General features: G+C 38.5%; 2 protein-coding genes across 13 annotated transcripts in view; one reads left to right on the plus strand and one right to left on the minus strand.

Moving 5' to 3' along the window:
• The window catches only part of LOC123518302, a 134,990-nt gene extending 126,967 nt beyond the window's left edge, over positions 1-8,023 (plus strand). For 5 of the 9 annotated variants that reach the window (XR_006678749.1, XR_006678747.1, XR_006678750.1 and 2 more), the window contains one exon: positions 7,734-8,023. Coding sequence is in view for 1 of the 9 variants with exons in the window: in XM_045279043.1 (XP_045134978.1) it covers positions 1,006-1,339; positions 7,734-7,849 (450 nt within the window). In the remaining 8 variants the exon portion in view is untranslated. Of the gene's footprint in view, positions 1-846; positions 1,340-1,378; positions 1,942-6,789; positions 7,085-7,733 lie in introns of those variants that run through there. The other 4 variants (XM_045279043.1, XR_006678751.1, XR_006678744.1 and 1 more) reach the window with 4 other exon arrangements.
• A 4,936-nt stretch (positions 8,024-12,959) lies between these two features.
• On the minus strand, positions 12,960-22,830 carry LOC123518301 (cyanocobalamin reductase / alkylcobalamin dealkylase-like). Of its 4 annotated transcripts, XM_045279042.1 has the most exons (4): positions 20,963-21,070; positions 15,672-16,424; positions 15,084-15,174; positions 13,265-13,423 (listed from the first exon to the last, which is right to left on the minus strand). In XM_045279042.1, exons 2-4 carry the CDS (start codon positions 16,226-16,228, stop codon positions 13,400-13,402), a joined length of 672 nt encoding a protein of 223 aa, XP_045134977.1. In that variant the 5' UTR covers positions 16,229-16,424; positions 20,963-21,070; the 3' UTR covers positions 13,265-13,399. The 4 variants fall into 4 exon arrangements, with proteins under 4 accessions (XP_045134975.1, XP_045134976.1, XP_045134974.1 ...); XM_045279040.1 differs by lacking the exons at positions 15,084-15,174; positions 20,963-21,070 and adding an exon at positions 22,752-22,830 and having other exon boundaries at positions 12,960-13,423; XM_045279041.1 differs by lacking the exons at positions 15,084-15,174; positions 20,963-21,070 and adding an exon at positions 22,804-22,822 and having other exon boundaries at positions 12,960-13,423.
• Positions 22,831-24,044: the final 1,214 nt, after the last annotated feature.

Here is a 24,044-nt window from a genome sequence, read left to right on the forward strand (position 1 = left end):
GGACAGAGTTGCCGTCAGCAGTTCCTCGGTCATTCCAGTGTGTGTGTGTGTGTGTGTGTGTGTGTATTTACCTAGTTGTAGTTTTACAGGGCCTGGGCTTTATGCTCGTGTGGTCCCATCTCCATATCTACACTTATCCAATTTTTCTTTAAAATTATGTACACTCTTTGCTGATACCACTTCCTCACTCAAACTGTTCCAAGTCTTAACACATCTTTGCGGAAAACTAAATTTCTTAACATCTCTGACATCGTCCCTTCCTTAGTTTCTTACTATGCGATCTTGTGCTTCTAAAGTCATATTCTTCTCTCAGGATCAGTTTCTCATTATCCACTTCATCCATTCCGTTAATCAATTTATAAACTTGTATCAGATCCCCTCTCTCTCTTCTCTGCTCCAAGGTTGGTAGATCCATTGCCTTTAGTCTCTCCTCATATGCCATCCCTTTAAATTCTGGAACCATTCTTGTAGCCATTTTTTGTAGTCTCTCTAATTTTCTTATGTGTTTCTTTTTATGGGGAGTCCACACAACTCGTGTGTGTGTGTGTGTGTGTGTGTGTGTGTGTGTGTGTGTGTGTAATTCACCACGGTCGCCTACTGGTCACCCAGCCAGTCTTCCCCATTACGGAGCGAGCTCAGAGCTCATAGACCGATCTTCGGGTAAGAGTGAGACCACTACACACTCCACACACCGGGAAAGCGAGGCCACAATCCCTCGAGTTACATCCCGTACCTATTTACTGCTAGGTGAACAGGGGCCACACATTAAGAGGCTTGCCCATTTGCCTCGCCGCGCCGGGACTCGAACCCGGCCTTCTCGATTGTGAGTGGAGCGTGCTAACCACTACACTACGCGGTGTGTGTGGGGGTTTGCAAAATTAATTAATAATGTAACCGATGTGCTTTACGAGAGTGCGAGGCGTAGTCAGTGTCCGCGAGGTTAGAGAGTAAATCAGGATCGAGATGACCATCACCTTGGAAGATGGGAAAGGCTTTTAAGAGATAATGATGATGCCAGGGTGTGGAAGGCTATTAGTTGGAAGAGAGATTTTGAGACGACAGAGTAATGAGAAAACATGTCCGAGTGTTGAGTTCAAGAGTCATTTTGAACGTGTATTAAATCCCCAGCCAGCCCCTCCTCCCCTGCACGTGAGCACCCATGTTACTATACCTGTGTTAGACGATCCCATCACCACCACAGAAGTCGAGTGTCAGATTAAGAAAATGAAAGTAGACAAAGCATGTGGTCCTGATGGCATCAGTCCTGGTGTCCTCACCATGTTACCTGCGCAATGGTTGCATACAATTACTTCACTTTTCAACGCGGTGTTTGCATCTGGTGTGTATCCCGAGGCGTGGAGGAGGGCGCTGGTATTTACCATTTTCAAACGAGGGGACAGGTCAAAAGCCGATAATTAGAGGAATTAGCGTAGTAAATTCACTGAATAAATTATATGATATGGTTTTCTGTAATAGATTAAATCAGTGGTTTTGTCCATACCGCGAGCAGGCTGGAGCGCAGAGTAAGGGTGGCTGTATTGAGCATATTGTCACTGCGACTCCTCACTGACATGGCACACCGCCAGAAACTGAAGCTTTTTGTGGTATTTGTTGACTTCAGCAAAGCTTATGACATGGTCCCTTGTGAGAAATTATTTATGATTCTGAAGAGATTGGGGTGTTGCATGAGGATGTTGGCAGCACTGGTGGCCATGTACCGCCGTGTAACAGTCAGTGATTGGAGGGGCAGTTATGACTGCCTCCCTTGGGGTCAGACAGGGTTCGCCCACCTCTTGCCTCCTATTTATTGTGTTTATGAATGAACTCATTAAATTGTTAAAGGAACAATGTGAACCGGATGGTTTCTTGGGTTGGCTTCATGCTTTAGTTCTGATGGACGATACTGTGTTGTCAACCAGCAGGGAAGGAATGGTGAGTAAAGTAAGAATATTAAAGACATTTTGTGATGAACACGGTATGGTTATAAATGAGAAAGACTAAATTTTTCGCGAGGCATGGCACAGAGCGTGACGCTGAGCCACTGCAGGTGGATGGGCTGGTTATTTGTTCATGCACGCAGTATGTTTGCTTGGGTTGCCCATTCACCAGCGATGGGTCAGTGTCGTCTGCGATCACAGTGCACGCCAAGAATAAGATGGGACATGTATTAAAATTTATATCGTTTATCAGTAAAAATAACGACATTCCTTTTGTGATGAAGCGCAGAGTTTTTGATGCCGCACTTCATATCTGCGTTATTGTATGGATGCGAGTCATGGGTGGGTGGCAACTTGAAACCTGTGACAAAACTGTATAATTGGTCAATTAAACAATTAATGGGGGTAAGGAAATCAACTCTTAATGACGTGTGCTACGCCGAGTTAGGATACCCTCCACTGCCTGATTTAATTAAACAGACAACACAAATTTTACTCCATCATAGCTTCTGAAAGGTCTCATATGATAGATGATCCATTAATGTTCTGCATAAGCATCGTAAATAGAACTAACACAGTCATGACCAGAAACATCACAGAATTCGGAAATATCGTAGTGCCTAGCACGGGAAACCTGATGGTTGCCGTTCATGACCGTATTTTTAGTGTCTAGTGGGTCGCGATGCGTCGCGTACCGATGTATAAACCCAGAGTTCACAATGCACGTTCTGTATAAATATCGCCACACAGTCAATGATCGCTATAGGATGGCGTTCACACGTCTCCGTGGTCATAACTTATGCATTGAGACTGGAAGGTAGAACAGGCGAGGGCGTGGTCGTTTACCGAGAGAAGTGCGATTATGTATGTGTGGAATGATATAAACTGAAAATCACGTTGTTGAGGACTGCCCTGTGTCAAACGATATTAGTGTCTCCACGGGTTTGACTAATATGTCTGATCTGTTTAGTGGAAAATATTCACAAAGATTCTTGCAAAATTATTTATGATATTTTGCGTTTATATGAGTGAATGTATCATGTACTGTGTACGTATAGAATGTGTTGGCATATTTTTTATATATGTTTAGTTTTGTCTTTGTTAACTGTGGTCAATAAACCTATCTATCTACGTGTGTGTGTGTGTGTGGGTGGGTGGGTGGGTGTGATTGTGTGTGTGTAGGATGAGTAATTATGTGTGTTGGGTGGGTTGAGTGTGTGTGTGTGTGTGTGGGGTGGAATAGTGTGTGTATTGTGTGTGTGTGTGTGTGTGTGTGTGTGTGTGTGTGTGTGTGTGTGTGTGTGTGTGTGTGTGTGTGTGTGTGTGTGTGTGTGTGTGTGTGTGTGTGTGTGTGTGTGTGTGTGTGTGTGTGTGTGTGTGTGTGTGTGTGTGTGTGTGTGTGTGTGTGTGTGTGTGTGTGTGTGTGTGTGTGTGTGTGTGTGTGTGTGTGTGTGTGTGTGTGTGTGTGTGTGTGTGTGTGTGTGTGTGTGTGTGTGTGTGTGTGTGTGTGTGTGTGTGTGTGTGTGTGTGTGTGTGTGTGTGTGTATTTACCTAATTGTAACATACGGGAAAAGAGCTATGCTCGTGTTGTCCTGTCTCCATATCTATTAATGTCCAGCTTTTTCTTAAAATCATGAATATTCCTTGCGTTGACCACTTCCACGTCTAAACTATTCCATGCTTCCACCCTTCTATGAGGGAAGCTATATTTTTTCACATCTCTCCTATAAGTGGCCATTTTTAGTTTTTTCCCATGCCCTCTCGACATTCTTTCATTCCACATACACAGATCTTCCCTATCCATTTTTCCATGCCAATCATCACTCTGTATATTGCTATCAGGTCTCCCCTTTCTCTTCTGTTTTCCAGGGTCGGAAGTTGCATTCTTTTCAGTCTGTCTTCATAAGTCAAATCTCTTAAGTCAGGCACCATTTTTGTTGCAGCCCTCTGTACTTTCTCTAGTTTCCTTATGTGTTTCTTTAAGTTCGAGCCCACTGTATTGTTGCATATTCAAGCCTCGGTCTTATCATTGCAGTAATTATTTTCTTCATCATTTCTTCATCTAAATATCTGAACGCCACTCTTATGTTCCTCAATAAGTTCAATACTTCTCCAATTATTTTGTTTATATGTCTCTCTGGCGATAGGTCATTGGTAATTGTCACCCCAAGGTCTTTTTCTTCATGACTGGTTTTATGTCTTCATTTCCTATCTTGTACATACTCCTGATTCTTCTTTCACTCTTGCCAAACTCTATTTTCTTGCATTTTGTCGTGTTGAACTCCATTTGCCATGTACAGCTCCATTTCCATATTCTGTCCAAGTCTTCCTGGAGTAGTTCGCAATCTTTGTCACATCTCACTTTTCTTAACAATTTTGCATCGTCTGCAAATAGGCTCACATAACTGGACACCCCATCCACCATGTCATTTATGTAGACCGCGAACATTACTGGTGCCAACACTGATCCCTGTGGAACTCCACTCTCCACCAAGCCCCATTCTGATGGTCTGTCCTTAATTATTGTTCTCATTTCTCTTCCTACCAAAAGTCTTCCATCCATTTTAGTAAACTGCCATGCACTCCTCCTACCATTTCAAGTTTCCAGATCAGTCTCCGGTGTGGTACCTTATCAAAGGCCTTTTTTAAATCCAGATATATTCCATCAGCCCAACCATCTCTTTCCTGTATTACATCTATCACCCTCGAATAGTAACATATCAGGTTTGTCGTGCATGAACGCCCTTTTCTAAAACCAAATTGACACTCACAAAGTATGTCATTTTTCTCCAAGAAGTCTGTCCATCTATTCTTCACCACCCTCTCACACATCTTAGCTACCACACTTGTAAGTGACACTGGTCTATAGTTCAATGGGTCTCTCTTGTTACCTGATTTATAGATTGGGACAATGTTAGCTCTTTTCCAGTCTTGGGGCACTACACCTTCCCTTAATGAGGCATCAATTACTTCACAAACTTTTTCTGCCAGTTGCTCCTGCATTCTCTTAAAATCCATCCTGATACCCCATCAGGTCCCACAGCTTTTCTCACTTCTAAACTCCCCATCATATTCTTGATCTCCTCCACAGTTACTTGAAACTCCTTCATAATCCCTTTCTGTTCCATTACCAGTGGTTTGTCAAAAGCAGTCTCCTTTGTGAATACCTTCCGAAAGCATCCATTCATAGCCTCTGCCATTTCCTGGGATCTTCACTGCATACTCCATTTACTTCTAAACTTTCAATACTTTCTCTATTTTTGATGTTGTTGTTCACATGTCTGTAAAAAGCCTTGGTTGGTCTTTACATTTATCAATTATATCCTTTTCTTGTTTCTTTCTTTCTTCTCTTCTAATCAACACATATTCATTTCTTGCTCTTTTGTAACTTTCCCACTGCTTAATCCGTCTTTTCCTTCTCCACCTCTTCCATGCATCCTCTTTTCTTGTTCTAGCCTTTTCACATCTATCGTTAAACCAGTCCTGCTTTCCAACTTCTCTATGTTGTCTTATTGGTACAAATTTTTCTCACCTTCTTTGTATATTTTTATAAATTCCTTCCACTTTTCATTTGCTCCTTAGCACTCTTGAATTTCATCCAATTTGTCTCTTGAAAGAATTTCTTTAGGTTTCCAAAATCTGTCTTGGCATAATTCCATCTTCCCACTTTATATTCTTCATTTCTTCTAGATTTCTCTTCATCTATCACCTTGAACTCCAAAACTGCATGATCACTCTTTGCTAAAGGGCACTCCACCCTCATCTCCTCAATGACCATTGGCTCTGTACTAAAGACCAAGTCCAGTCTTGACGATGCTCCCTCTCCTCCAAACCTAGTATCTTCTTTGACCCACTGAGTTAACACATTTTCCATTGCCAGTGTCAATAGTGTATTTCCCCATGTTGTCTCTGATCCTTCCATTGACCAGTCCTCCCAACACACCTCTTTACAATTAAAATCTCCCATCATTATAGTTCGTTCACAGCCACCCAACATTTCTTCCAGACATGTTCCTGTATCACTTATCATTTCTTCATATTCCTGTACTGACCATGCATTTGTCTTAGGTGGTACGTACACCACTATGTAGTGCCTCTTTTTCCTTCATTAGTTTCTGCTCTGATCTTTAGCACTTCTGCCTTTCCCATACCTTCTTTCACTTGATCCACCTTTATATCTTTTTAACCAGCAACATCACTCCTCCTCCCATCTTACCTACTCTATTTCTTTTCCAAACATTATATTTCCTTCTCCAACCATCATCAGGTCTTCTCCCTCTCTCAGTTTTGTTTCAGTAAGACCCACAATATCTGGGTTCTTGTCCCTCAAGTAATCGTTGAGTTCTAAAATCCCGTGTGTGTGTGTGTGTGTGTGTGTATGTGTGTGTGTGTGTGTGTGTGTGTGTGTGTGTGTGTGTGTGTGTGTGTGTGTGTGTGTGTGTGTGTGTGTGTGTGTGTGTGTGTGTGTGTGTGTGTGTGTGTGTGTGTGTGTGTGTGTGTGTGTGTGTGTGTGTGTGTGTGTGTGTGTGTGTGTGTGGATGTAGGTATGTGGGGATGTGGGTGGGTGGGTGTGTGGGTGGCTGGGTGGGTGTGGGTGGCTGGGTGTATGTTTCACTGTTTGATCTGGTGCAGTCTCTGAAGAGACAGCCAGATGTTACAGTACGGAACGAGCTCAGAGCTCATTATTTCCCATTTTTGGATAGGTCTGAGACCAGGCACACACAAGGACAACAAGGTCACAACTCCTCGATTTACATCCCGTACCTACTCACTGCTAGGTGAACAAGGGCTACACGTGAAAGGAGCCACACCCAAATATCTCCACCCGGCCAGGGAATCGAACCCTGGTCCTCTGGCTTGTGTAGCCAGTGCTCTAACCACTGAGCTACCATGTGTGTCAGTTAGTTCATTTATTTACCATTTATGTAATCCAATTAAAGAAACCAGTAATAATACTATTACTACTAACTTATATGTAATCATTGTCTAGATTTTGTCTTACTAGACTTACCACCTTTAGTAATGATGCACTGAAGCAGCCACTCCATACTGCTTACACTGCGAGTCCTTTAAAGTTGCCAAGTGGTAGGGGGGTGTATACCACATCATCTGTGTTATTGTCTGTCTCTACCACAATTCTTTGGAAGGTAATAGTCCATCAGCCAATTCTTCTTTCTCATAAAAAAAGAATATACAGTATTTGTACTGCCTCCAGTAAAAATCATTACATTTCTTGTCCTGCAAGGAATATTCTGATTTGTATATGCTTTCCTCAGCCATTTCTACATAAATGGAGTAAACACATCAGAAATACATAACTGATTGGCATGGATATGATGTGTCCATGCTATATGCTTGGACACAAATCATTATTATACAACCACTTTCAAACAGAATTAATTTAAAACTACTTTCTTCACATTGGTGTATTTACATTTCCTACATGATTCATAATTCCTCTATTATACATTGGTGTATTTACATTTCCTATATGATTCATAATTCCTCTATTATATGTGCCTATTCATAAATGCAAATAACACTGATATTGTATACATTAACAATTATTGGTGTACATGTAAATTGATAATAATTCTAACAGAAAAGGATATCAACAGAAATAAGAGATCAGATTTTTAAGGAACACAAGAAATAAAACTTGAAATAAGACATCCACTGGATCCCTGGTATAGCTCCACATGTGTGTGACATTGTAACCTCTAGACCGACATTGGAAGGATGCATTGTAGATTATCAGTACCTCAATCCCTTGATGCTGACCCTCTTATTTCACAGAAGCATGGAAGCAACACTTTGGCACATCTATGACTTCCTTGCACTGTGTGCCAAGAACAGCAACAGCATGGCTCTGGCAACACTCCACTGCCTCAACAAATCTCGGATGTCTATGAGATGATGAGTCCCCAGAGGGTCACGAATCTCAGCAGGTGTGAAGTACAGATGACCGAAGACTGTGACTCACAACTTTGTATCCATTTACTTGCATCCTGTATAATTGGGCCATGTGCGCAGGGTGAATCAATTGTAGCTGAGTACTAATAAAGATAAATAACAATGTATCAGTAGCCTGTCTTTCTCCTCACCTAGACATCCCATAGCTTACTCTTCTTTCCTAGACATGCCATAGCTTACTGGTTAACTCTTGCATTAGAGAGTTGGACTGAATAGGGATGATAGGAAGAAAAAAGCCTTGTGAAGCGAGGCTGCAGTAGGAAGGGAGGCATGCAGTTAGGAAGATCAGTAGAACAGTTAGCATGAAAATAGGGATAAAAGATAGAAAGAGATGCAACACTTCAGCAGTGAGAAAGAGGCTGAAGACAGTTAGTCAGAGGAGGGGAGTTGATGAGACGAAGAGCTTTGATTCCATCCTATCTAATAAAACTGTGTGGAACCCACCAAACATGCGAAGAGTACTCTATACAAGGATGGATAAGGTTCTTGTACAGAGTTAGTAGTTGGAGGGGCAAGAGAAACTGGTGGAGATGCCACAGAAAGCCTAATTTCATAGAAACTGCTTTACCGAAAGATGAGATGTGAAGTTTCCACTTAAGAATATGAGTAAAGGAAAGACTGAGGATATTAAGTGTGGAAGAAGGAGACAGCTGAAAATCATTCAAGAAGAAGGAATAGTGGTCTGGAAGGTTAAGTTGATAGATGGAGGAATTGAGTTTTTGAAGCATTGAACACTACTAAGTTTTCTCTGCCCCAATCAGAAATCTTGGAAAGATCAGAAGTCAGGCGTTCTGTGGTGTCGCTGTGTTATCTGTTGACTTTCTGAGGGGTCATCTCTGAAAGGACGTGGAATGATTTTAGGGTGGTATCATCATAGGAGTGGATAGGGCAAGAAGCTTGGTTAAGGTGATCATTAATGGATGATAGTGAGAGAGTGGGTGACAGGATAGAACCTGGAGGAACAACACTAATAGATTTAGAAGAACAGTGGCTGTCTACCATGGCTGCGATAGAACAGTCAGAAGGAAACTTGAGATAAAGTTGCAAAAAGAAGGATAGAAATTGCAGGAGGGCAGTTTTGAAATAAAAAGCTTTGTACCAGACTCTATCCAAGGTTTTTGACATATCTATCATGACAGCAAAAGTTTCACTGAAATCTCTAAAAGAGGATGACCACCACTCAGTAAGGAACGCCAGAAGATCACCAGTAGAGCTACCTTGATGGAAGCCATACTGGCGATCAGATAGAAGATTGTGAAGTGACATGTTTAAAAATTTTCCTATTGAGGATAGATTAAAAAACTTGAGACAAGCAAGAGATTAAAGATATAGGATGGTAGTTTGAGGGATTAGAATGGTCACCCTTTTTAGGAACAGACTGAATGTAGGCAAACTTCCAGCAACAAGGAAAGGTAAAAGTCAATAGACATAGTGGAAAGAGTTTGGCCAGGTAAGGTGCAAGCATGGAAGCACAGCTTTTGAGAACAATAGGAGGGACCCCAACAGGTCCATAAGCCTTCCAAGGGTTTAGGCCAGAGAGGACATGGAAAACATCATTACTAAGGACTTTAATTTTTGGCATGAAATAGTCAGAGGGAGGAGAAGGAGGACAAGCCCAGGATCATCCAAGGTGGAGCTGTTAGTAAAGGTTTAAGAGAAGTGTTCAACTTGAGAGTCAGATGTGATGGCAGTTATTCCATCAGGATGAAATAAATGACTGCACTACTATTTTGCTTCCTCCCACTTTCTCAATATGCCAAAGACTAAAAGCAAGAAGAAATGTACGGAGATGGTATCATACAAAGCTTGACATTTCCTACTTCTTTCCACTCAAACAGGAGTTAGGCTGAAGACGACATAGTGGATGGTGCGATATTTCAACATGCTTGTGAACTAGCTGCATTCGCCACACTTCCAAGTCTGGGAGGCCTTGAAATAATCAGCCATTTCTTCTCACTGAAACAAAGGTAATGATATATAGTATGTGTACTGCCTGCAGTATAAATCATTATATTTCTTCTCATGCAGAGAATGTTCTCTGTTTTTTTAATTGGTTTTCTTTGTCATCTTTCTGTCTCTTGCTGTTTCATATCACTTACCATTAGTGTGCACAACTGGAGTAAATTCATCAGAAATAAGTAACTGTGCTTGGAGTGTATTATGTGTCTATGGTACACTTGGACACAACCATTACATGGCTGTTTTCAAACAAAATTAATTTAAAACAACTTTCTTTAATGATCTATTTGTATTTCCTACATGATTTACAATTCCTGTATTGCATTTAGTTACCCATAACAAATGTAAATAACATTAGAATTATATATATTGACAACTAATGGTGTTCAATGCCTCAAAAACTCAATTCTTCCAACTATCAAATAGAAACAACTTTCCAGACAACTATCCCCTCTTCTTTATTGACAAGCTACTGTCCTCGTCTTCTACACTGAATATCCTTGGTCTGTCCTTTACTCTAAAACTGGAAACTTTAGATTTTATTCCTTGCTAAAACAGCTTCTATGAAGTTGCTGTAGATGTTCTGAGGCATCTCTGCCTGTTTTCCTCACCCCCTCAACTGCTAACTCTACAGGGGCCTTATTCACTCATGTACGGAGTAGTCTTCATATATATGGGGATGGGCTTCCACTCAGTTTTATTAGATAGGATGGAATCAAAAGCATTTTGTCTTATCAACTCCCTCCCTCTGACTGACTGTCTGTAGCCTCTTTTTCACCATTGGAATATTGTATCTCTTGCTATTTTGTGCCACTATTTTTGTGCTAACTGCATGCTTTTCCTTCTCCTGCAGCCTTGCTTCACTAGGATTTCTTTCTCCTCTCACTCCTACTCTATCCAACTCTCTAATGCAAGAGTTAATCAGTACCCTCAATCATTCATACCTTTCTTTGGTAAACTCTAACTTCCTACCTGCTTCTGTATTTCCAACTTTCAATGACTTCATTTAAGAGGGAGGTTTCAGTACAATTACACCCCCCCTTTTCTTTTTTTTGCAAACTCTCTAAGACCTGGCAACTGAGGGAGCCTTTTTTTTTTTTTATATATTTTATGTTGCCCTTGGTCAGCTTTATTCTCTTACACAAAAAATAAAATAGAAAAAGAAAGGACATGAACAGAAATAAGGGATTAGATTTTTAAGCAACATTAAGAAATAAAGCTTGAAATAAGTGATTAATAAAAAAATAAAGATTAACAATAAATTTATACTTCAAATGACTGACATGAAAAAAGTGTAAGCAAGGATTATTTTCATCTTTAAATAAAGCTGCAGATACTAAAGAAAAAATACAATCACAGACAATATGATCTTGACTAAAATCTAAATAATATATATATATATATATATATATATATATATATATATATATATATATATATATATATATATATAATTGTTGCATAAATGTTATATACACAAAAGATAAACAAATCTATTAATATCTAAATATCACAATCATGTGGTGGATCCACCACCCACAACACTATTCTTTTTCTCTGGTGCAATTAGCCAAGATGGCTACCACGTGGCCAGCTCCAAGACACAGGTAAGTTATGAGGTTAATACTTAACACTTCTTTTGAAAATTGAGCTTATTCTTAAACATGAATCCTAGGTGTTGATAGTTTATCAGAGTATTAGCAATGCCCTTATAGATACCGCTGAGGTCCATCTAATAGATGAACAAAAAATTTCAAGCTTATAACACTACAGTTCAAGGAATGCAATCTAATCCTTAGCAAAATCAACAAATATTTGAGATTTCATGAAAATCATAGCACTCAACCATAACTATTACCTACATAACATTATCATAATCAAATTGCCAAATATTTATGACTTCCATCATAATGATTTGAAAATGTGAAATTTTCAAGCTGCTGAGAGAAATGACCCAAAACATATGAAGAATATGCAACAAAAATCTACATGACTAAAGCATCAGAGGAAACTCAGTATTCCCTAATATTTTCTACATATCTATCTCAATATATACTTAATTTCATCATTCTTTACTTTGACAAGGCTTCTGTTGATATCACCAGCTTCATAATAAAAAAGTAATACAGATTTTTAAAAAAGCTGAATACACTCATTTCTCAACAGAGCTTTCAGGGTCTGCATGGTTATAAATTAGACCTACTATCCCCATACAAAATTATATTAAGACAACCATTCCAAGGTGTATGATTCCACTTCATACATTTCTTGATAGGTTATGAAAATTCAAAGCAACAGTAGTCTGCCTGATGCAACAATAGCTGCTCGCCTTCATTGTCCACAGGAGTTGTGGCATTCAATGACTAGCTCACTTATAAAATATAGACAAGCTTTCATATAAAACAAAGTTTAAAAAAGCAACAGTACAACTTTATCTGGATGTGATATTTTGTTAAATGACTAGGAGCATTTTACTTGTTATTGAGGTTTTCAGCTTGTAACTAATGTTTAGCTTAGTCTGCCACCTGTCTTCAATCTAAGAGTGAAAAGCACAAAAAAAAAAAAAAAAAAAAAAAAAAAAAAAAATCTATTTGAATTTAACTATAGTCCTGCTCCTCCAACAATGTGGATTGGGTGCGGCTTGTTGGGGAATTCCCGCTGTACAGTGGTGAAGCATGTCTCATAGCCAGTGATGCAGCAGAGTTCTAATAGTAGTAAAACTTTAGCAAATATGGTCAGCAAATATACATACGCATTTAGCCTTAGTATTACAACGTATGAGAGAGCAGTAAACTTATTATTGATAATATATTCATAAGCCTGGCAAGAAACGTGGCATACATATTTTACAGTGTTGCTAAAAAAAAATAATATACTTATAAAGAGGTTTCCTTGCAGTTTGGGATGGGTAAATAGTTCCATAGTTATAATTAGATTATATCGTGAAGGAAAGTACTTTAAAATAAGCTGACATAAGTAAGAAAAAACTACATTCAAATCTTCACGGCAGCAACACCAATCACGCCCGCCATCCATACAGGTGATGGGAGGTCAGCTGCGGTGTCCTTGACCAGGAAGAAAGAGAGGGGGAGGAAGAGGGAGGGGTAAGAGAGAGGGAGGAAGAGGGAGAGAGGGGGTGTAGCCAACGAGGGATTAAAGGTATGGCAGCGCTGTCCTCCCGCTATTTCCCATGGGGGCCGCACCCAATCCACATTCTTAGACGAGCAGGACTATAGATATCATCACACTGTAGGTTGGAATTCTTGATTATGCATATGCAAAACTAAGTGATTGAAACCATTGATCTTCAATCTATAAACTATTGTATGTATTCATTTATACTGCATCTTAATCTTCAGCTACTTTCTTAGTTGCTAGCCACAAGTTTCTTAATCAGTGGTAGTCTGTCTGCTGGCTTGGTAGCAAAATATTCCCTCTGGTCCTTTGAGTATCGGTCTTTCGGGACAATGATGTCCCTAAAAGACCAGTCCTCCCAGTGGTCGTTGTATCGCTGCAAAAGCTCTGCCACTTCATTTTCTGTTGTTAGTATTTCCCTAGAACACACAAGTCATCATTAGAATATTCTACAGGACACCTGGTGCCACAATATGGTAATAATACATACACTCATACATTACCATAATTTAATTTTATCTCCATCATTGTACATCAAGTACAAATATGCAAGTGAAATAAAATATCAACTTTTTAGGAGTTGAATCTCTATAATTCAGAAAATGCACAAGGAGAAATATGAATAAATGTACAAATCTCCCAATATTTAATGATTAAATTAACAATTATTGTGCCAATAATAGTTCATATAACATATTTTACTATGGAATGGCCTCAATATTAAGGTAATGTTTGCTTATTACTTACTATCAGCAATATATTAAAAATTATATACATGCCAGTGAAATGCTTAAAATGGCAAAAGACTGGCTTTCCAAAAAAGGATGTTTGAGGTTGCAAGTATAAACAACTTCCTAAACATGTGACATTTATCTACAAGTCACAAAAGAATTTATCATATGGAAACTGTGTGGAAGGAAACATGTAATATACCACAGACCAGGATCTGCCACAACTACTTGGATGTACCACCTTGAGAGTATTCAACTAAATATGTAACACCAGCTCTACCCTACCATTCCATACCTTTAGAATTCTATAACCCCCATTTGTTACAGCATTATCTTTAAGTTCCAAGGCTTCTTACTACTTTCTGAGAGGTCTCTTAATTTCCATGAGACAACTGATATAGTTGTAAAGAACTAAGATTAGATCCAGACTGAATACTAAAATCTGAGGAGAGTGCATCTTGAAGGGATAGGAAACTTGGGCCATGTATATGAACAGCATCTCTAACTGTGGCAATGCCAACGGTTAATGGCTGCCATGTTTTCTCAGCCACGTAGGGGAAATTATTTGTGTGTACACTGCCATTGTTGAAAATGCTGTGTGCAGGGTCTTCAATGGAAATCCTAGGAGCACACCTAAGATGGCCAAAAACATGTTAACTTAACACTAAGTATGCAAGAAGCCTTACATGTATAAATCTAAGAAAAAAACTACTTCAAAGATAAAAGAAATATAATCAACAAGAAAATTCAAAGAACAATTTTTTTTCCACATTTCTCATAATGAAAGGATTATTGACTGAAATAATGCAAAACAGCAAGGATATTATTATATAAGGTAAACTACTTTGTAGTACTGCAAATTGTGACATAATGAAATAAACAAACCTTTATAGATAATAATCTTGAACGTGTGATTAATCCACTTTAAACTAAAGTATTCTATTAATTATCTATAGAATGAGATGATATTTGTTCAGAAAATCAACTATTTCTAGAGAACCATTCATCAGATATTCAATGTGTACCGTAATGTAGTTTTTAGGCTTTCATATATGGATATTTTACTACTACCCAATGAGTTTCCAAAACACTACAAGATGATCAACTCTGTGGTGCGACAAGCATGCTTTCAGGCATCTCACACAGAATACAAAAATGAGAAACCAACACATGGACAGACAAACATGCGAGACTGATAGTCTGAGGATGCTCAAGTACAGAAAAAAAAAAAAAAAAAAAAAAAGTTTGTCTTCTGCCTTTGACATTTGGGGTATAAAGTATCTTGATTTATATAGATGGCACATATTTACATACTCTCTGCCTAAGCAATTTGCTTCATCATACTCACCCACTTAATTGTGGATGTTGGTGCAAAGATGGTAGTGTCACACATTTGGGGGATCATCATATGGATGCATGATGCAGTTTGCTGAGTGGGCCTATGTTGGAATGGTAGGGAGCCATTTTGTGCATTAAATGTTACTATGGACAAGTGGATAATATTCTATGTTGAGATAAAGAAGAGCATATGAAACAGAGTTGTATGTTTGTTCACCATTATGGAATAATGTGTACTGTTATAGCTTTTCCATAAGCTAATTAATAAGAATGAAGAGTTCACATGTCTTAAAAGCTGATATTTGCAAGATCCCTTTTTTGGGGTATTTAGGGATAAATCTGCAGAATACCTATTATGATATAAATGGATCTCTGGGAAAAAAAAATAATGCAGGGTTGTCTCATGAACTTATGATTAAGCTACATGGCAGCTGAATTTTAATTGAACACCAGGAGAGAGAGAGAGAGAGAGAGAGAGAGAGAGAGAGAGAGAGAGAGAGAGAGAGAGAGAGAGAGAGAGAGAGAGAGAGAGAGAGAGAGAGAGAGAGAGATCATTATGACTAGTATACAAGCAATGCTGAGATGCATCAATACTGACCTTGGGGATTTTCTTTGCAAGTCTGGGCAGTTGATACTTGTGAAGATAGCAACACCTCGGAGAGCGAACCATCCTCCAAATTCAGGGTGCAGACAAACACCAAAAATTTTTCTCTCAGAACACCAAGGATCATTCAACAAGTCTTTCCGCTGATAGTATCTCACTGCCCCAGAAACATGGCCAGCAGTCTGGACCAAAACTCTAGGTCGTTTACTTGGTGTTGTTTGAAAATCATGAATTGTCTCAATTTCAAGGTCTGCATACTCTGCTTTAATTGCAGCAAAGTAATGCATCATGCACTGGTCAATAGGGTCCTGTTTCATTCTTATGCAGTCAGCTGAAGCTAGATATGGAATGAAAGCTTTCTCAAACATGCTTGGTGTGCTGATGATGATGAATGCTACTGTGTCATCACTGTATGGTAGGAGAAAAGACTTTGAGACCTGCTCATTGTACCAGCCAATTTTAAAAGGATGACACTCAAAGCCATATGGAGAAAGTAATGATGAAAGTTTCCTTTCAATCTCTCTTAATTTTTCCTGAGTGATAATAACCATGATGATGTTTTCTTGTTTTGCTGTACTCTTTCAGTAGCTACTTCAATTCTATACACACTAATGCACCACAGTTTGAAGATGTTTGGAAGTCTTGCATATAATAAGATTGATATGAAAGCCTTTCAAGTAGCCACAGTTTTCCTTTTCATGACTTTTTGAAACAGCTGCCCATAAAAGCAGTTCTTGCTAAGCAAACCTGGAAGAAAAACATCCCATCATTGCCTACTCTATTTCTCTCTACTAAAACTTCCAAGTTATCTTTCCAGAGGCATCATGATTTTTGGAAAGAAAATCTCATTAAAATAATTCTTATAATCACTACTTGTATAGTGATAATTAAACTTTAACAGGTCCCACAGGTCTGGAGTAACTAAGGATAAATTGGGAAGAATTGCTCCTGTATAGCAACTATACTTTGCTCAGTCAGCATATAGTCTTGCATGGCCACATGAAAAAAGACATCACCCTATACTAAAAACTGCATAGTTTATATTTCAAACTTATTTACTAATAGAATACTATCATTTATTGAAGTCACAGTATTAACTCAGAAACAGTTTCCTAAAACATAAACATTATTATTATCTTTTACGAAGGATGATAGCAAGAGATACAACACTGCAGTGATATGAAAGAGGCTGATGACAGTCACTTAAAGGAGTGGAGTTAAGACAAAAAGTTTGATTCAACACTGTCTAAAAGAGCAATATTAGTGGAAGCGTCCACCACCCGTGAAAACATACCCCATATATGGATAAATAAGGCCCCCTGCAGCAGAAGAATGGACCACAGCAAGATTGAGTGTGTGAGGGCAGATCACAACCGACTGGTGAGTCAGGTCAAGTAAAACTATTAGGAAGGTTGCTCTTCTCTGCTCACATGCCACACTTAGGATAGGGGAAGAATTTCATGTAGAAAACATGCCTTTACTTTTACCTCAACAGTGATGTGGAGCAAAAGTTGGAAAGATTTTGGGGATAATTTTTGAAATACACCAATTTATATAAAAATGGAGGGAAAGAAAGAAGGACAGAGACATTAAGTAAGGAGATGGAGCAGTGTTGAAGAAGGCAAGCCTGTGGTCTTTGAGGTGGCAATAGTAGGGGAATCCTGGTGAAGCCCTGAGCCACACCTAAATGGCCAGTTTAGATTGACAAAAGTATAAACCAAGGTAAACTTAAGGTAGTAGGGTCAGCTACTTGAATTCACTTTCTCCATCTGTTTCTATTCATTGGGTCCTCTTCCTATAGTTCAAGTTTATTCATGTCACACTTCAGTACTTCTTTCCCTCTTATTCTCTGTCTATCCACACTCCTCCTACCCTCTCTTTGACATGTCCAAAACATCACAATCTTGCCTCTCTTGCCTTCTCTTTTATGTTACAAACTCCACACATTCTCATTTCCAACAGTGATATCAACTATCCATCTCACTATCTTCATATCATTCTATGCAGAATATCCTCTTCCATCTTCCTCAATGACCATGTCTCTGCACCATACAAAAGTATTGGTCTTATTACAGTTTTGCATACTTTCATTCTCAATTTTAATGGTTATGTCCCTATCTAAAATGACTCTAAGCTTCTTTTACCATTTGTCCGCCTTATCTAAACCTCCTTCCTCAGCTATGAGTGATCCAAGATATTTAAACTTTTATGACTGTTTAAGTTTTCTGTCATCTTCTGATATGATGTTGATTTCCTTGTGTCCTTCTCTGGTGCTTACCACTATCTCTGTCTTCTCTGTATTCACTTTCATTCCTTTTCTTTCCAGGCAGTCCTTCCATGTTAGTCCCACTTAAATTTGAAACGACTGTCTTCCAATATTTTATTCGTACTATTGTCTTCGCTCCCTCATACATCGTGCTCACTAATCTTACCATCTTTTCTTGTACACCCCCTCTTCCTCAAAGTGTAGTACAACACTTCCCCGAAATCCACAAAACACCAATAAACTTTCCAGTGTTCTTCTAAATATTTATTTTGTATCTGTTTCACATTAAATGTTGCATCTGTAGTGCTCTTCCCACTTATGAATTCAAATTGATGTTTGTGAACTTCAACCATCTTTCTCAATCTTCCTTACATCACTCTCTATAATATTTTCAATATGTGCACCAACAACTTTATACTTCTGTAATTTTCAAAACTCATTATATTTCCCATCTGATTAATTTAACTAATTCACTTTCCTACCAGTTTTCTGGCATTTTCTCTGTACTCCAGATAATTTCTAACAGTGCATGAATTCAATACTAATGTCTGGTGTTGGACCTTCCAGTAGTAACACTTCACTCAGTTCCTCATATTCATTTTCCATGTTCAACAAGTTTGAGAAATATTCTAACTATCTTCTTTTAATATCTTCTTTCTATGTAAGAATACATACTTCTACTTTCATAATTTATTGTTGATATTTCACTAACATCTTTCCTCATCTTATTTCTTACCTTTACTACTCTGTATATAACCTTCTCTCCTATTGCTGTTTCCAGTTCCTCATACCAATTTCTGTATTCATTCTTCTTAGCTATTGCTACTGGTTTCTTAGCCTTTCTCTTGGCATATCTGTATCTTTCTTTTGTTATATCAATCTCATTCTCTTTCATCTCTTGCAGTGCTGACTTCTTTTCTTTTATTGCTGTTTGCATTTAGTCGTTCAACCACCATGTGTCCTCCTCTACTCAAGACAAACTTGATCTGATCTAATCTAACCTAAACCTAACCAAACCTGACTCTTTTATAGCATGATGTGTTGATTTTGAGAAGCATCTAGAAGAGTAAATAATAGCCAACCCCCCAAAAAAAAATACAGCAAGTGTACTACCACAACATGTAGTTGTGTCATAGGTTACTAACAAGGACTTGCAGCAGGGATTCTCAACCTGGGGTTTGCAAACCCACAAAGGGTTCACAAGATTTCCAGGGATACTTAGATGGCTCATCTAATATCCTTTGAAGTAACATTGCATACTGAATTAGTGTCCGTCTCTAAATCAACATTCCGTTCGGTCAGATTACTGGCGGTTTGGGTAGAACAGCAGATGGTCTTAGATGGCTGATGTAATAATATCCTTTGCATAACCATTGCATATTGGGTTAGTGTCAGTCACTAAATTAACATTGTTTGATATCAGATTACTGAGGGTTTGGATAGAACAGCAGATGGTCTTATATAGCTGATCTAATAATATCCTTTCCATTAGTGTTGCATATTGAGATAATATTAATCACAAAATTAACATTCTGTTCAATGTCAGATTACTGGAGTTTCAGGTACATGGTCTTACAACTCTGGGGGTTCTTAATTAGAAAAGGTTGAGAGCCACTGACTTTTAGTAAAGAGTAATCCTGTCTTATTAACCATGGGTAGAGAGAAATTGAGAAATGGAAACATTATGTGTAAACCACAATCACTCAACATCCAACCTACTGGCTGCATGTTGTATTGGCACTGGCATTGGTTGGCAGTCTGGAAGGGCTGTGCTCCCCGAGACTGCTCCCCAAGGGCTATTAACTAAGCCCAACATCATAACCTTGCAGCCAGGGGAGGCTGTACCGAACAATTTCCAGTTTCACCCAACCAACAATTTTCTGACAAGTATTAAATTGAGGTTATAATGTTTGGTTTGGTTAGTACACTTGGGGGGTATCTGAGGGAGCACAGGCTCACCTGCTAAAGGTTATAAAGTTGGATTTGTTAAGTATCTCTTGGGGGGTGTTAGTGGATACAGCCAGAAATGTAGAATTGGCAATACTGCTCAACAAACAAAGCAATGTTTACTGCCACCCATCCAGTCACAGCTTCCACCATCAAACTACATTTTTTAGGTGATTTTGTTGATTTAATATTTCAACAACCAAAAATCCTGATTTCCCACAGGCCCACATAATTTGAAATAAATTCATTTGTAATGGAAATCATATATATACCATCAATCAATTCCCTACATTTCTCACCAGAAAAACACATCATTTCAGACTCCATGGTTCAGTGAAACTGCAAATTGACCACCTTTTGTAATGAAAAAGCAAAATGTGTGTATCAATTAACACTATAAATTTAATTAGTATGTTACACATGCCATTGTGAGAAATATTTTTATGCAAGTCTACTTGTGACTGCCTTGCAAAGTGCCTTCTCTTCTGAAAGGCTTTATTGACCTGGCTGTGTCAAGTGTTTCAATCCATGTCAAGAATATTCCAAGTAATTTTAAAGGCGCCACTACGCCATTGTCTGTGATACATTTTAGGACACTAATGAAGTTTTAATTCGAGTAATGAGGGTCATAATTGACAGTACCGAGGAGGCTGTGGACCTGGAAATATTAATATCAACAGGATCATTGATAGTTACTGATTGCATTAATAGTCCATATGTTAGTAAAAAGTACTTTTTCAAGGTCAGTGTTAAATATCTCCCAAGGAAACATTTTGCAGAACGTTCGTTCATAAGACTTCTACTCTTTCCTGAATTGCTAGGCAATAGTTAACAAGAACATACCTACATGATACTCTTTCAGAAAATACTTATTTGGAGGATTATTGAAATCACAGTAATCAATTTCTCGGCACAAAGTGGCACTTTCTCGGGGACTGCCCACAAAATTGGCTGCTACCATCGATGTTAACTAACCCAGCCCTTGGATGCAAACAACCATAATATTTCAATATTATAACTGATATATTTAGCTTTAACCTATATACTGCAAAGATATAAACAGTCTACATACCACTTGTCTAAAGCAAAGCCTGGATCAAGGTAACGAACATGCCGCTGCGTGGGCTGAGGCGCTCTGCCTGTGCGAGCATGCCGATATCTTTGTTTCACTCGCGCGAACAGGGTGACAATAACAAGGAGTACTCGTAATTATGATTAGTGAGATTACCAATGTTTGTATTGTCTAGCGTCATGCCAACCTATGTATAACCTATGTATAATACCTTAGGTCATCAAATCACGAAAATCAATCTTGATGTTTCATATAAAACTACGCATGAATATAAGTTCTTCGATATCACTCAGCTTGTATAACTATTACATAACCAACGACTCCAAACTCAAAAGTTTCGCAAAGAGAATGCTCTTATTTAGGTACATTTCATGTACCCCACCCAAAACCCCGCATTCCCACCTGTCCCCAAGCTTGTTGGGGAGGTGGAGGGGAGAGTATGGGCAGAAACTAGAATTATACCCTTATGTACACTAACTAGGTGAATGATTGGGTAACGGCGACAACGTACCTCGTTATTTCTATTATTATTAATCTCTTTTCTTGAGGTAAATAATCATGTCGGACAGAAATATATGTAAAAAAAAATAATAATAATAAGATTATCCTGAAAGATTATAGTAGACTATGTAAGGTTCTCAAATCCCAGACAGTATGTTTTTACTAAAATTAAGAATGGGTATGAACTTGTTAAAATGTCAATATTGAAATGCTAGCAGTCATTTAGATAAAAATAGGTACTTCTACAACTCCCTACTTCTCTTTATATAAAACAGAAAAACTGGCCAAGGGCAACAAAAAAACGGACAAACGAAATGGCCCACTGTAATGCCAATTCCCGAAAAGGGCTGTGTAGTCAGTCACCCAAAAGAATGCGGCAAATGTCCTGAAACCTCTCTCTTAAATTAGTTTAGGTCATAGGTAGACGGAATAACAGAAGCAGGTAAGGAGTTCCAGAGTTTCCCAGGAAAAGGGATAAATGATTAGGAGTAGCTACTTGTTAACTCTTACGTTAGAGAGGTGGAGAGAATAGGGTGAAAGAAAGAAGAAAATTGTGGACTGCGGGAGGAGAGGCATGCAGTTAGCAAGATCAACAGAAAAGCACTTGGCATGAAAAAAAAAAAAAAGTGATAGAAGATAACAAAAGATGAATCATTGCGACGGTGAGATAGACGCTGAAGACATTGTCAGAGGAGAACAAACCAGCATGAATTTAAATAAAGCGAGTGTATTCAAGGGATTTCTTTTATCAATCTAATTTATCATAACAAGTAAATATTATAAGCCAGAAGTCGTGACGTGTTAATCAAGCCTCTCTCTCTCTCTCTCTCTCTCTCTCTCTCTCTCTCTCTCTCTCTCTCTCTCCTTTGGCTGCTCTTAAACAGAACACAAGGACTTCACCCTTATTGCCAAGAAGCATAAGACATATCATTATCACTAATTTTACTTTATTTTGATAGCTATGAACACACACACAGAGAGAGAGAGAGAGAGAGAGAGAGAGAGAGAGAGAGAGAGAGAGAGAGAGAGAGAGAGAGAGAGAGAGAGAGAGAGAGAGAGAGAGAGAGAGAGATTTAGTGACCCTAACAGTACTACATTCAAATTACTTATATATTTATTATCTACGAACTGCCTGTTAGATAGTGTTTATTTCACGAATTGCCTGGTTCAAGTTTACTTTCCACTTCCACTCTTGCACATATTTTTATTTTCTCCTTTAACACAACCAATATTATCGTAACATATCTATTTATTTCATCACTATCTCTTATAATATCACTGTACTTACCTCTTAACATCTTTCTCCATTACCTTCCGATCCCCGAGCGTCCCTTACTCACCAGACTGCTGTCTCACTGCCTCCTCTCTCTCTCCTTTATCGATCCTAACAGACCCGTTTCATGAAGCAGAGGTAGATTTGCTCGTTTACACCTGAATCAACGATTGCAAAGAAAAGGTTGATATTTTAGAGAATATATATAATACGTGTTACAATAGTTGAGTAGTCTACATTTGTTAGTTTATAATTTAATTAATTTGTTCCAAGGCGGTTTTGTTAATTTATTTTCATTGTTCTATTTCTTATCTTAAGGAAACTTTGTCACTATGGGCGACTTGTGAAACTGTGTCGCCAGACGGCATCACGTGCCCGTCGACCCTGAGCGAATTTCCCTGAAAAATCACTTAATTACCATAAATCCCCTGCGTTCTTTCTTGGAAAACTATAAACACATATCAATACAGAAACTGTTATTATTTGTATAAAAATTGTAGCTGATATGTTTCTTTATCTAACAAAACGGAAATAATGACGATATACTAGTAGTTGAGAACTCGGGTAAAACAAATTGTCCTTTTATGAAAATAATGCAAATTTAAGCAGAAAATGGCTTCGAAAAAAATTCTGCTTGCATTTCTGCGTTTCCTGAGTAACTGCATTGGGTGTGTCCGTGTCTGTTTTGAAAAAAAAAAATTGCCAAGAAACTGAATTACACTTAGCAATTCACAGCAGAACATCCCAATGTCAGGACATGACACTAGTCACTTTGTTGACGGCGTAGGAGGGAAAACAGCCCAGCTCTGACCATTTGGCAGTATCCCTGCCAAATGGTCGCTTATAGCAATTACATACCTTGTTGATGGGATGCTAGAATTTTGTCAACTCCTGCCACACCGTCTCGCCGCCTTCTTGTGACCTCTTCACCTTAAGTCTTTTTGCCAAGGGGGTGGGTGGCAAGGTCCATCCTCCTCCTTTGTTGTAATTATTTATTGATTCAACAATAAATGTATCAATCAATCTCTTCAGCTTAGTAAACAACGTGCATTGTATCATCCTGGATTCGATGTTGTACTCTTAAGCCACGCCCCTCAAACTATTTCTGACGATTTTTTTTCAAGAGACACACGGACACACCCAATGCAGTTACTCAGGAAACACAGAAATGCAAGCAGAATTTTTTTCGAAGCCTTTTCCTGCTTAAACCTGCGTTATTTTCATATAGGGACAATTTGTTTTACCCGAGTTCTCACCTACTAGTATATCATCATTTTTTCCGTTTTGTTTAGATAAAGCAACATATCG

This window comes from Portunus trituberculatus, chromosome 43 (genome assembly GCF_017591435.1).
Source record: "Portunus trituberculatus isolate SZX2019 chromosome 43, ASM1759143v1, whole genome shotgun sequence".
Taxonomy (NCBI): domain Eukaryota; kingdom Metazoa; phylum Arthropoda; class Malacostraca; order Decapoda; family Portunidae; genus Portunus; species Portunus trituberculatus.

What these genes read in the sequence shown, in the direction of transcription:
- LOC123518301 (XM_045279040.1), bottom strand. Translation starts at nt 16,228, where the DNA reads ATGGTTATTATCACTCAGGAAAAATTAAGAGAGATTGAAAGGAAACTT. An exon ending in TTGCAAAGAAAATCCCCAAG is followed by an intron (nt 13,424 to 15,671) that starts GTCAGTATTGAT and finishes TGTGTGTTCTAG; the next exon opens with GGAAATACTAACAACAGAAA.